General features: G+C 40.5%; 2 protein-coding genes across 2 annotated transcripts in view; one reads left to right on the top strand and one right to left on the bottom strand.

The window, feature by feature from the left end:
• The first annotated feature begins 837 nt into the window (after positions 1-837).
• On the top strand, positions 838-2,439 carry LOC112142521. Its single transcript, XM_036215322.1, has 2 exons — positions 838-845; positions 1,115-2,439. Exons 1-2 carry the CDS (start codon positions 838-840, stop codon positions 2,427-2,429), a joined length of 1,323 nt encoding a protein of 440 aa, XP_036071215.1. The 3' UTR covers positions 2,430-2,439.
• Positions 2,440-7,300: 4,861 nt separating this feature from the next.
• dchs1b (dachsous cadherin-related 1b) overlaps positions 7,301-14,557 on the bottom strand; it is a 92,106-nt gene continuing 84,849 nt past the window's right edge. Inside the window, exons 23-29 of the mRNA XM_024265865.2 lie at positions 14,266-14,417; positions 13,086-13,216; positions 12,723-13,009; positions 11,765-11,906; positions 11,496-11,667; positions 11,007-11,416; positions 7,301-10,926 (exon numbers count right to left, since the gene is read on the bottom strand). Coding sequence (XP_024121633.1) covers positions 8,882-10,926; positions 11,007-11,416; positions 11,496-11,667; positions 11,765-11,906; positions 12,723-13,009; positions 13,086-13,216; positions 14,266-14,417 — 3,339 coding nt within the window. The 3' untranslated portion in view covers positions 7,301-8,881. The remainder of the gene's footprint in view (positions 10,927-11,006; positions 11,417-11,495; positions 11,668-11,764; positions 11,907-12,722; positions 13,010-13,085; positions 13,217-14,265; positions 14,418-14,557) is intronic.

Here is a 14,557-nt window from a genome sequence, read left to right as displayed (position 1 = left end):
TCCAACTTGTCTACTCGAAAACATTAGAAAATCCAAATAAAAAAAACTAAAAAACTTTTGAAAAATTGACATCTACCATAACTGGATGAAAAATCCAATGAATCTGTTCAGTTGTCACAAGACCAGACATTTTTGACAAATAATGCAATGTTGGGACTTATGTATCTATGAATATCACATGTATCTATGAATATCTGACATCGGGAAACCAAAGTAACATTTCTCAGTTTTCATTTGAGTTCACATTTTTGCTCACTTTTTACTAAATAAACACTGTAAAACATGATTTCAATAATCATGTAAATGACTGTTTTAATATTTTATGGCGTCACCAGGACGTTTTCAAAAAGTACAAAGAACATCTAATTTTTTTTAACGTTTTTCAAATCAGTTTTTAACGCAAATGACTCTGTTGTTGCTTTTGAATAACCTTAAATCAACATTTGTCACCTGACAGGACAGTTAGGTGCCCTAGAAGAACATCATAGACAACAATTAGGAATGTGACTAAAGTCAAGCAAGCAAAAGCTTGAAAACTGGCTGACTTATTGGACTATATTTACAGTGAGACAAATAAAGTATTTAGTAGTCACCGATTTAGTGACTTGTTCCACCTGAAAAAATCTGTTGTCATTTCCAATTTGCAGAAAAGCAGCCAAAAAACCCATTGATTCCACTCCCATGCTTCATAGTAACTATTGTACCTTCATCGAAAACCCAAAGCGCTTTATAGTCACAGTCCCATTCACCCACTTATGGTGGCTCCTCTGCCAAACAATGGCGCCACCCCTCCACTAGAGTAAGGTGAAAGTGTCTTGCCAAAGGACACTTCGACACATGGGCAGGCAAGGCGGGAATTGAACTTTCAATCTACAAATCCGTGGTCAACCATCCTACTGCTGCACCACGGCTATGGCTATTGTGTTCATGATGAACACATGACAGCCAACAGATTTACAATGTGATCCTAGCTCTCTTCAGGTCTCTGACTAGTTCCTTTGTGTAGTTCTCCTCACTATTCTCATTATTGTTTTAATATTTCTTCAATTTTCTAATAACTTTAATAACAGATCTCTTCTTATTAAGCTGTTTACTGTAAACTGGTTCATTCCAGTCTTGTTCGGGTGTATGATCTTGTCCCTGGTGTCCTTCGACAGCTCTTTGGTGTTGGTGGAGAGGTTGCAGTCAGACTGTTTAAGGGTGTGGACTGGTGTTTTTTGTTCAGAATCACAGATCAAACAGGTGACAAATTCAATAGTAGTTTGAGCGAGGAGTTCAAAGTGAGCCGTGCTAGGGAGGTGCTCCAATACAGAGAGTCAGAGGACCCTAAGGTCTCCCAAGCAGGGATCAAGGTGCGAACGGGGCGGAAGTGGAAGGCAGCGGAGGCAGTTGACGTGGCTGAGTCGAGGCTCCGGCACAGGGAACTGGTCGGAGCAGTGACCCATGGAAGGGCAGGGCTGGGTTATGCTCCGGCATGCCACAGAAAGGAGGCACAGAGGAAGGATAAGAGATCACTGATACAGAAAGAGTTGCGAGCAATTATTGAGGAGGAGCGAGCCAGCAGGGTGGTTGGGATGCCTCAGCAGGGCGCTTGGACAAGATGGGAACATTCAGCAGAACGCAAAGTGTCATGGGCGGAATTGTGGAAGTCTGAGCCACACCGTATACGTTTTCTGATACAGGCGGTCTATGACGTCCTACCAAGCCCCTCTAATTTGTTCTGCTGGGGAAAGGCGGAGTCACCAGCTTGTAACCTGTGCCTAAAGAGGGGGACCCTGGAGCACATCCTCAGCTGCTGTTCAAAAGCCCTGGCAGAGGGACGCTATCGCTGGCGCCATGACCAAGTGCTAAAGGCAATAGCCAACACCATAAGCAGTGGCATTAACCACTGTAGGAGCCTCCGCCCAGCGAAGAACATTATTGCCTTCGTCCGGGCTGGGGAGAAGCCACCACCAGCTGCCAGGGCCACCCACTCAGGCCTGTTAACAACAGCTCAAGACTGGGAGTTAAAAGTTGACCTTGGAAAGCAACTAAAATTTCCAGAAACCATCACCAGTACAACCTTGAGGCCTGATATGCTGCTCATCTCTGAAGCTACAAAACAGGTCGTTCTCCTGGAGTTGACCGTCCCCTGGGAGGACCGGATCGATGAGGCAAATGAGAGGAAGAGGGCAAAGTATGCAGACCTAGTGGAGGAGTGTCGGCACAATGGCTGGAAAGCAAGGTGCGAGCCCATTGAGGTGGGATGCAGGGGGTTCATAGGCCAGTCGCTTTGTAGGGCGTACAATATGCTGGGCATCACTGGGGCTAGCAAGCGCAGGGCCATTAAGCAAGTAACAGAGGCAGCAGAAGTAGCCTCAAGGTGGCTGTGGATTAGGAGGGGGGAACCGTGGGTGGGTAGCGCTACCTGGACACAAGCTGGGATTTGATCAACCCCAGCTGGGTCGCCTGGGTGAGAGTGAATAACACAGGTAACAAGTGGAGGATAGAAGAGCATCTTAGTGAGAGACGGAATTATTACTTATTTGTAGGAGCTATTTTACAGATACATTGTTTAAAACATCATACAAAGAGTTCCAAAATATTTCTATCTACATTTTGTCTATGACAGATGAACGGAACCCATTATGAACATTTCAAACCTCATCTGTTCAACTTGCAGAACCAGTTACCTATAATACATTATATTTTCATTTTGCCTCAAAGACTCAATTCTGTTTTTCCCAGTGTTATCCAAATCCACCAAGTTTGAAATCTCAACATTAATACGCTTTGAAACACTTTTACAATGCAGCAAATTGTTGCTTCAAACCTCATTATAGATCCAACTGGAAATTATTTGATATGGTTAATGTTTCAAAAATAACCTTAGGTGCTTTCGGGGTTGTAAAAGCCAACACACAGACCGTAAGTGAAATGTTTGGCACCGACTTTTCATACTTGTCGGTAACTTAATATTTTTCTAGAAACATGTAGCTTTTTTCCTGCGATGTCCCTTTATGACTGATTGCTCTGCAACGTAATCCAGGGGCTTGTTTTTACTAGCATTTTCTAGCTTTTTTATAGCATTTAAAATTGATTAGTTATGCTATTTTTAACAATGTATTAACAGATGTTTTTTTTACAAAACTATAGTATGGCAAAACAGTTGTGTTTGCTTTTAATTTCTCACTAATTAACATGGAAGCAGAGGTCAAACACTGCTTTTTTTCAATTATCGTGATACAATCTGATTCTGCTGCTGCACCGTCGCAGGTTTCCCTGGCAATTTCCATCGCTCTTTTCCCTTCCCGTGTTTTCTCCTCCCTCCTACGGTGTGAAGTAAGAGTGACACTGGCAAGGGAGTTCTGTAACACAAGGTCAGCACAAATAAGAACCAGACTCACGCTGACTTAACTGGATCCTTTCTTCTGTCATTTTTCCTCTTGCTTGACGCTGCAGAAAAAACTCACTAAAAATAGGAATTCAAAGGCAAAGAGCCAAATAGCCTCTGTGAGTGTTTTTCCTCCTTTCATGTTGTTCGTCATGTAAGTGTCAGCGAAAATAATAAAAATATAACATGTAGCTTAAATTTTGTTAATTTTTTGAACAAAAAAAAAGTTAACCAGTGCAAAAGCAAAAAAGCATAAGACACATGTCTTTGTGACTGCGTGAGACGCTTCCACCTCACCAGCAGAGATAACATCCTGGAAACAGCGTGAAGCTGGACTTCAGCTCCAGAGGTCCTCTCCTGCGAGCCTAATGCTCGTCCACGGTCATTTCCTGCCAGGGCGGGTGTGGAGCGCAGGTAGGGGGTGAGCAGATTCACGGGAAGCCACATGACCTTCCAGCTAAAGTTGCTTTGGCCCACTTTGACATATCTTTGTGTTTCTGGGAATCAGTTCAAAGAGCTTTGATTTTATTGCTTTTTAATTTAGCTAATCTCGAGCAGAAATCTCATGATGCTGTAAACTGAAATAAATTAAAGTGGAAGACGACCAACCTGAAGAAGTCACTTCCAATGAAATTAACTTTAAAAATGTGTCTTTTTTAAGATGAATGTCTGCATAAATTGTAAATTATAGACACTTTCTGGGCAGACTGCATCCCAGTTTATAATTTTGACAGTAGATGGTCCTACATAGTGATATTTCAAAAAGTCACTATTCCTCAACAAAAGACTCAACTAAATCTGAACTACAAACTTAAATCTCACTAATCTATGGAGAAATTGGGTCTCTATTGAACGCTGTATGTAACTTCAAATTATTGTCCACTTTAAAACACCAAAATGATTGTGTTTCAAGAAAAAACATAAAAGATCTGTCTGTGTTCCGTGCAGCAGTTAATGATCTCTAGACTGCACAAGTGCTTGCATGTTCTGCTATTTAATATGCTTTGTTTTCATGCAAAATCCCTGATTTATAATGCAGTAAAACCGAATTGATCAAAGTCTGAGCGAAACAGCACCTGGACACAAACTACTGCACACGCCAAGTCTAATATGGTGTTTACATGCTTTGTTCCCAAGGAGTGCAGCTGAAGAATTCCCAGACCCACTGGAAGTAAAACAGCTGTAAACAGAGTGTGCTCTCTTGGAATGAATATTTATGATGAATGAGATTTATCAAAAATGCTTGTTCTTCCAGACCTTCACTTGTGTTCCAAACACTTGAGGTGCCTGTTCAGGCATTTACGAATTGAGTCCAAGGTCTTGAAATAAAAAGAATGCCTTTCAACTAATACTAGTGAGCTTTAGTTGTAAAATCAGAGCTGAAACTCCATTAGGGGCTTAAGTTATTTTGCAATGAAATGTTTGCTGATTGATTTTATGAGTTTATTCTTTAGTCATAAGAGTTTGGTCTCTAACAGGAAAAGTAAAATGTATTTTTTTATTAACAAAGCATTGGGCTGTATGGGATCTCTGCATACAAATGTATTGACATTTATCATCAATAACACTTAAACCAGACACCTTTTGCTGATTCAGTTGCTACCAAATACCTACAGAATATTTGTATCTTTTGACTCAGACACCAAACTTATAAAATCTGGTGGGATGAAAACTATCAAGTCAACTAAGACCATACAACTGGTAGAATCCTGATAATTAATTGATGATTAGATAGCAAACCGTCCTGTAGATCCCCAGTATTCCTGTCTAGGCTCTGAGCACATAAGATCAAAGCTGTTCTGGCAGGACTCCTTTATGTTGAAGGTCAAAACATTGGTCCTGACTGGTGAGTATGTACAAGTATTAGCCTAAACCATGTGTCCAACTCAAGGCCCAGGGGTCAGATCCGGGCCTCCAGGTAATTATATCCCGCCCTCCAGATTTTATTTAATTAGCATTAATAGTCCAATGTTTTTTTGAGCTTTTTTCTAACTTGTATAATTTTGACAAAACATATTTATAAGTTATTTGAGGTTTAAGTTGATTCCTGCTTGTTTATTTTTTCCTAAATATGTGACAAAGTTATGGTTTTAAAATGTTTTTTAAAATGGACTATTTTGGCATTTACTGAGATTTTTAGGCTATGTTGGAGTTTAGCTAATATTTCAACTACATGCTAGCTGTTTTGGCTAATTTAGGCTGTTTTTAACATGTGTTTTAAGCTGTTTTGGAGTTATGCTAATATTTACATGCTAGCTGTTGAGCTAATTCAGGCTTTTTCAGTTTTTTTAGGCTATTTTGAAGTTTAGCAATTTTTTCAGCTACATGCTAGCTATTTTTTTTATTAAGTCTAATTTGGCATTTAGCTAATATTTTAGCTAGCTATCAGCTTCAGTGCTTTATGTTACTAACTTCAGCTTCAGCGTTTTTAACTATCAATTTCAGCATCTTCAACTATCAGCACTAGCATCTTCAGTGGCCAAATTTACAGCATTCACACTAGCATGATCACAGGTAATAATATATATATATATATATAGGCCATAATTATTTTAAAAAAGTTACAGTTTTACAGTTTTAAAAATGTAGTTTTAGAGTGTTCAATAAATGTTTATCCCGTTCGGCCCGCGACCTAAGGTGTGTTTTGGATTTTGGCCCCCTGTGCGGTTGAGCTTGACACCCCTGGCCTAAACTAAAGCTATCAAAAGATCTAGAATTCTTGTTTAATAGAAATTTCCTCAACTTATGATGAAAAACATTTTTTATGCAGGTTTTTGGTATGTCTTGCTTTGTGGAGAATTCCCTGTCCAGACTTCTAACAGATTCTGATGTCAAAGTCATTAGAACAGAATCCTACAGAGGATTCGAGTACTGCTAACAGTTGGGAAAAAGTTTGCATAATTATAAAGGATGTGCAAAGTACAAGCCACCACATTTTACTCTCAAATTTACAGACAAACGAGAAATAACTAAGGCCACAGCTCCTCAATTGAGCAGTTTCAAAGGGGAGTCTTATTTTCCATTTACTCACAAGGAAAACTTTACACCAAAACTAGACAGATTCTGAGCCTTCTTTAATTTAGTAGTTTTACTTTTGTTGTTTTATGATCAATATTTATGAGGGGAATGCATTTTTTGAGTATACAGCTTTTTTATTTCATTACAGCTTAAATTTTTATAAGTAGGAGAGATTTTTTGGTAAACATTGACCCAACAAAACTTCATTTTACTTTGTCCTGCCAAATTGTTGTTTCATAGAATAGAAGTGGAGTAAGTAAACTCTAATGAAAAGGTCATGCCAATTATGCTTTCATTTCAGCTATTCAGAAACCAAGCAAGGACATCAGAGTTTATTGGTTCAGTTAGTATTTGTCTGTGGTAAATTAAATTTACAGCTGGAGACAGAAGTCAGAACGACCTAGAAGTTAAATCTTTTGGGACACTTAAATTTAAGAAGAGAACTCAATGATTGGTACCACCTCATTTTTCTGTCAAAAGCTCTTTGCATTTCCTGGAAAATAAAATAAATGAAAATTGTACACTGTCAAGAGGATTTAGTGTGGAGCTCACAATTCTACAAAGGACAAACCTCTATTTCAGACACTTTTTGTGTGTTAAAAACTTGCATTTGACTCACCCTACCTTATACTACCACACAAGAGTTTACTATCACCTGTTGCTTGCTGCATACCAATAGACAAAAAGTGCATGAACAATTTGGCTCTACAGGCTCTACGAGCGGTCTATGCCCTTAATAAAAGTCCATATTCACTCTTCAAGCCAGTTGTGACTGTGCCATTAAATAGGTTTCTTTAGTGACATAGTCTCATTTTAATAGCATTTATCTCTACAGTTTAATTTGTAGACCTAAAACACATTATTCAATAGATCACTCATTTTCTGTATGGAAAGAATGGACGCAGTTTGTCAAAGGAGAGCAGTAGGAATTTAATATTTGCTACAAAAACAGGTACAACTCAATGTTTCCCATCCATCACTCCACTGGTCAGTCACTGGCACTGAATTTCAAATGAAACCTTTCCTATTTCCAATTATTTCTGAGACAAGACGACCGTAATTAAGGAGTTTTTTTTTTTTTTTTTTTTTTATGCAGATGAGTTCCTGCCTGGCAGAACCAGCTTTCGGCAGAACGGGAAACAGCTTTGCACAAGACAGTTTGTGAGATTATGCTGAACAAAGAATAGAAGTAAAGGGCCATTTCTCCAAACAATGGAACAGTGTATGACTGAACCAACTCTAAATTATATGGCAATACAGATATTTAAGAAAAAAAGTAAAATTCATTAAACTGAGTTATTAAATGGAATAAAAATACTGCACTGTTTGCTTTAGGTCTTGTGCATTTAAAGGGGCTCATACACCGAAGCTTTTACTTTGTTTGGCTCAAGGGTTGCATTTTTCCATGACATTTTACAATGTCAACCTGGGTTTGAACTTCACAGGAATATCTGTTTTAGTTCATGGCTGAATACTGGGAAGCACTTTATTTCAAAGACACAGAGGTGATGAGCAATAACAATGTGCCAGTTTGCAGAGCCGTACACTTTAGGATCTGGCTTTGACTGCAGCATGGGTAAACTTTTCATTATTCATTCTTTCGTTGATGTCCCCCGATTTGAAAATTAAAAGTCTTCAGCTAACAAAACAGAGTAGAGTTGGCTTAGTTATGCTTCCTGAAATCCTGTTTTTTTATAAATAAAGTAAAAAACAAAACAAAAAACAATTCTCACACATTATTACCGTCACATAAGTCTAAAAATCTAGACACATACATCACATGGTGTATCCTGCATTCATACAAATATACATATGTGTAAAAACACAAAAATAACCTCTCAATGGGATCAATCATGGTTATGAAATAATAATTCTTTATAAAATTATACAAATAATAGTTAAATCAAAATATGTCATTTGAATTGAAGGGCAAATAAAGTTTACACTGTTTTAGGTCTTAAAAAAAAAAAAATTGAAACACAAATGTCAAGTCCAAAGTTCTCTTCGAAAGCAGCCATAACATCAGTTTTAATAGTAAAAAAATGTCCACAGACACACAGAGAGAAACGAGGTCCTCAGCTCTCTGGCCAGCCAGCGAGGTAACATTAAAACTACACAGTTATCTATCTACAAACTAAGGGATCTCTGACTGCAGGGTATGCTGAGTGCACATTCAAATGAAGAATTTCTCTCCTCAGCCTGATCAGTTCACAGAGACCTGCGTCACTTATGAAAACTTTAGCGTGGGTTGTTCTTGTCAAGGTGAGCAGTAATGTTTGTCCTTGCGATACTGCCAACCAATAAAAAAAGTCTCCCAAATGCTCTTCAAGAAGAAGGTTGAATGTTCTCTTTATGGGAGTTTTTATTGCCTACTTTTCACCTGTTCAGGTGACTGTAAAAAACAAGTTCTTGTGATGATCTTTGAGAACTGACATTCAAAGCAATTGGCTGCTAAATTTCACACGTCTCACTAGTTCTGTAGCTTTTTCGTCATATCCTCATCTCATGATCTGGACTCTGGTCCAGCGAGGGCTCCCTGTTGCTTATCATAGAAGCTGAGGGCCCCTGGTTGACCCCAAATGGTGAAACAGCTGGTGATCGAGCAGCCAAAGGGGATAAAGATGGAGAGAAGCTTGGTGACATTGCTGCTGATGAAATTGATCCTTCATGACTTATTGGTGATCTTCGCAGCGAGGCCAAGTGGGGGAATGAGCGTCCAATCACTGGGATTTTGGGGGGGACTGACATGGCCCCTGGATGAGCCACTGATGTGATGAGTGGTGGAGGATCAATTCGAGGTTTGGGATCTATTTTGGGCTTTGGCTGGAACGGCTGGCGAGGGTTTTGACTCTGTTGAGCAGTTTCGTCTTTCAGCCTCGCAATCTCAGTAAATACATTCGCAAGAGGTTGGAACTGAGGGCACCAGTTGAGCAAATAATCCCAGTTATAGCTTCCACGAAGCTCCTCATCACTTGCAACAATGGCAGTGAGGGAGCCATCCACTGAAGGTTTACCATCCTCAGGGAAAGCATAGTCTTTAGGAAGAGAAATGTTCAAGCCCCGCCCCACGCCCAGGTAACCACCGCCCTCGTCTCTATAGACTGGGAGCTGACCTGAGAGCAAGGTTCCACTTAAGCTGCCTCCAAGTTTCTTTCCTTTGAACCAGGTGCTGCCCTCCAAAGCAGCTGGCTCACAAGAGATATCAGAGAGTTGATCAGCATCCTGCTGGATTCCAGAGTCTGGTCCTCTGGCTGAGATGTGCTCCTGCATAGATGAAGTGATAGAGGCCACTCGTGGGTATTCATTGATCATCCTGATCTCGTCATCCTCTGCAGCCTCAGCCGATCCTCTTCCGCTAGAGTGAGAAGGATCCAGAGAGCCCCCTCTAGTATAGGGACCACCATCGGCCCCACCTTGATCCGCAGCGTATCCTGGCAAAGTCTGGTGATAGATGGACTCTCCTGCAGGTCCTGAGTGGCATTCATCCAACTTCTTCAAAGCTGTCCCAGAAGCAACGGCTCTGTTTCCTGCGTCCTGGCCCTTCTTCCTGCGCCGTGATTTCACTAGGAAAATCACCACAGCCATAACTACAAGTAAAATGACAAAACCAAGGGACACAGCTATGATGACAATCAGAAGTACATTGACATCAGAAGCCAGACCAAAATTAGTGTTTGTGACATCAATAGAGATTTGTGCGACTGCACTTCGAGATGTATCGTGAGGACCGTGGGCTTTAACATCCAAGGTCATCACTCTGGTTTCTCGCTTAGTCCGACCAGACCCACTACTGCTGCTGCTTGAACTGTCCAACTTGAGGAAAAGCACGCCAGTGGTTTTGTTTACATCAAAATATGGGGAGCTGGGAAGCAGAGAGTAGAGGACGATCCCATCCACCCCACCGTCCTCATCCCGGGCTAGGACCTGGCCGATACTTTGGCCTTTTTTGGCTCCTTCTGGCACTTCAAAGGCAAAGTCAGTAGACGTGAACAATGGGTCATACTCATCTTCACCTGTGACAAACACCTGCACAGTTACAGTGGCTGAATGGTTTCCGGAATCCACAGCCACAGCTATAAAATTAAAGGAGTTGATTTTCTCAAAATCAAAGGGAATTTTACTTCTAACTTCTCCTGAATTCTGGTCCACAACAAAGCTGTCCCTTCCTGACCCTGATCTCTCCATCATGTAATATTTGAGTTGGCCAAAAACTCCTGTGTCGTGATCTATGGCATGAAGGACGGTCACTGGAGAGTTTGCGGGTTGATTTTCTTGTATAGTTGCTGTCAGCGTTTCCACAGGAAAAAATGGATGGTTGTCGTTTACGTCTTTGACCTCGACGATGACTGGAACCAGGGCAAAATAGCCCTGTCCATCTGATGCTTGAATAATGACGACGTGCGTGGACTGGTGCTCTCTGTCAAGTGCCCGCTGAAGCCGCAAGGCTCCTGTCCACTGGTCAATGGAAAATAAGTTCACCTCATCCCCAGAGCTGATGGTGTACTGGACTTCTGCATTGGGAGTTGAGTCTAGGTCTGGAAACAGGAATAATAAAATGAATGTATAAAGAGAAGTTAAAATCAATCTATTACATTTGGAAATGTTTTTTGCCCACCTGTTGCAGTCAGACGTATGATCTCAGTCCCAGAGACAGCCCCTTCACTGAGAGCCACCATGTACTCTGGTCTGCTGAATACTGGAGGATTATCGTTTACATCACCAATGGTTATCAGTGCAACGACACTGGAACTTCTCTGCGGCACGCCGCGATCTGACACCACCACTGTGAGGTTGTAAAGAGGCTTGGTTTCAAAGTCAAGACCCTCAGCCAACAGTAGAGTCCCAACTGTCTGGAATCCACGTCCTTCCAGGAATCGGACGCTGCTCTCAATCTGGAATACATTTCCTTCATTCCCATTGGCAATAGCAAAATCGAACCCGCAGTTTTCTCTTGATAGATCATTATCAAAAGCCTCGAAGATCAAGAGTGTAGATCCTGGGATGGTGTCTTCTGAAACCGTAGCCCTAGAAAGAGACGATCATTTTTCATTGAAAAAGCTGTTGAAATTACAAGAACGCCAAGTTCTTAGGAACACTGGCTGACCTGTACTCTGACTGGTGAAACACTGGAGCATTGTCATTGATGTCAGAGATGTGAACTTGGACTGTAGTCAGAGAGGACAGAGGAGGTGAGCCTCCATCGCTGGCTTCAATGACGATGTTGACAGATGGTCGTTCGGGGTCAAACTCAGCTCTATGATTGATGAATAAAGTTCCTGGGGAGAAAAAGTCATTAGATAATTATAGTCACAATGCAAACGTTTGATAGACTCTACTTTCTGCTAAAAAAAAAAATCACAAAAAAAATCCTACCGTTGCTGGGATCAATGTAAAACCCCTCCTGAGTTGAAGACATCACTCTGTAGTGGATTCTTCCGTTCTCTCCAGAGTCTCTATCGGTTGCTGTTACTGTGATCACTGCACTTCCAGGAGGTGTGTGCTCAGGTAGGGTAATCTGCAATGCAAAAATGGCAACAAATAACTTCAGATTTTCAGCAAAGAATGAATAAAACAAATGACAGGTGGAAATTTGACCTAGATTTTACACAAATGCACACGTTTCCCAAACACAACAGCGTAGGGGGGTAGACAACACAAAGGACAAGCTGCATTTTACAACCATGTTCCTTGTTTTTCCTCAGAGAGAGACCTGATGTTGAGGTAATTTCCTGAGACAATTTATATAGGCTCGTCTCTACAACCATTCCCCAGTTAACACAAGGCATTAAACTTTTATCACCCACACGGTGTGCAAGTTGGGAATGTCCATGTGTGGAGCTTTTTTGTGCAAGTTAGACCCATAAGTGCAACTTCAGAGTGGAGTCGAGGAGAACAACACTTCCTAAATGCAATTTCCTTCGCTGTTAAACTTTTTAAAGGTTTAGGGATGTTGAGAATGTAAGCTCCTGTTGAGTGAATTTCCTAAATTAGATACAATTAAAATTCTTTTATTTATTGATTTATAACAAACACTCGCCACCCACTTTATTCGGTACGCCTTGGTAATACCGGGTTGGACCTGCTTTTGCCTTCAGAGCTGAATTAATCCTTGGTGGCATAGATTCAACAAGGTAACACTCCTCAGAGAGTTTGGTCTAATGAGCTCATTGTCATGTTCAAGAAACTATTATATGATGATTGGACAGTTGTGCCAAACCAAGTGGCAGGTGAGAATATTTACAAAAGAAAACATAGTTATGATTATACTGGTTCTTTAGCAACTTTAGGTACCTGTGCAACCCAATAAAACAAAGGTAGCTTCTTATCTTACCTGATAGAGATCATGGGTGAACAAAGGTGCATTGTCATTTATGTCTTCCACGACTATGGTAATGTTGGCCTCAGTTTGGTGTTGGCTGTCTGTGGCTTGAACAGTCAAGGTGTACCATGTCTTCTCCTCAAAGTCCAAAGCACCAGTGACTGACACACCTCCAGTGTAGCGGTGAATCCCAAACTTGCCTAAGGCTGTAGGGTCCAATTGCAACGAGTAGGAAAGGGCAGGACTGGAGTCAACATCATTGCCAGTCACAAGAGTGATCTCCGTGCCTATTAAAGTATCTGAAAGAAAAAGCAAATGGACTTAAGTATATCAGTTGCTTTCAAGAGAGCATGTTTGGTTCTTAAAGATTCTCACTCTCAGGAATGCGGATCTCCTGGGGCAAAGGAATTGTGGGACTGTTGTCATTCTGGTCAACAATTATCACTGTCAGAGTGGCTGAACCTGCTAGTCTTGGACTTCCTCTATCAGTTGCAGTAACTACTAACCTGTAAATAAAGAAAACAAACAAAAAAACTGCATTAAGGCATTTGTGGTTCAATCCAGGTATCGTACAACGTCAGGTGATACATGTTCACATGTCTTTTATTTATTTATTTATTTTTATAAAAGTGTGCCAGACCAAGTGTTAGAATGAAATAAAATGGCAAATTGCTTTTTCATGCTACTCCTTTAATAAATATGGAGCAGCAGCATAGGAGAAGCGCGTGAAGCACCTAAGTAAAGCCACGGAATACCATTGACCAAGACCCCTTTTCAACATGGCATTTCCATTTTCACATCATTGAGTAAAGGTTTCAACCAACTACTCATTATTGCTTCAGTACATTTATGTTTATCTTTTATGTTTTTATAAGGCTCCTTTGTGGTCTTCTGCACCCCCTTGATTTGTTGCACTTTCAGCCAAACTGGTGTGAAATCCTGAGATTATTCTTGTCGTTATGTATGGTGTAGTTTGGACCAAGCTTTAACTTTTGGACAGATGGCGTTTACAATTTCATTCCAGATTATTGTGATTTACAGTAAAGTTCACGGTGGACTCAGAGCCTAAAACCCATGCAGATTCTGTGTGAAGTGTTTGTGCTGAGAAGCAGAATTCTACTTTGTGAGAAATGTAACACAGTGCCAAACAGCATCACTTTAGGCCTGTCTGACCAAAGCTTTTTTTCCCATAAGTCTTTTATATTGTTCAGATGCAAATGTAAACCATGCAGTTATTTTATGTTTTAGGAGCAAATTATTTTTCCCCGATAAGCCTTTAGAATAAAATCCATGACTGTGCTTGTGTTCACTGACATAGTTACACACAAAGGCATTATCAAACTGAGAAGCAGTCCATATGTTTTCTGTTTGTTTTATATGGCGATTTTTAAAGTGAGATTGACATTAGAGACTGCAGGCATGTGAATAGGTTTTGTTTAGAAAAATGTGTTTTTTCTGTTTTGATATGTTCTTTGAAGGTTTTCTTTCTTTCTTCATATGTGAAAATCTATAAAATAAGCATCCATCAGAGAGGTATAAACAACTTAGCACTCACTTGGTCTGTGTAAAGATCTCACGGTCCATGATGGCTGTTGTTGTGATGCTTCCTATCACAGGGTCTATTTTGAACAAGCCGCTCATGCTTGATGACTGAATAGAATATGTCACCTGTCCATTCTGGCCCTGATCAACATCCTCGGCCATCACCTGGATGAGGAGTGAGGGAAGGGAAAGGGCATTGAAAAGTCTTTCTACCATGTATTGTATGGAGTCTCGAAAGAGCCAGAATGAAATAAATATATACACCATTAAATAAATAAATAAATGTGTCATTAAATATTTAAAAG

Source organism: Oryzias melastigma, linkage group LG14 (genome assembly GCF_002922805.2).
Source record: "Oryzias melastigma strain HK-1 linkage group LG14, ASM292280v2, whole genome shotgun sequence".
Classification (NCBI taxonomy): domain Eukaryota; kingdom Metazoa; phylum Chordata; class Actinopteri; order Beloniformes; family Adrianichthyidae; genus Oryzias; species Oryzias melastigma.
The sequence above is the reverse complement of the archived record's forward strand: the minus strand, read 5'-3'. Positions and strand labels throughout refer to the sequence as shown.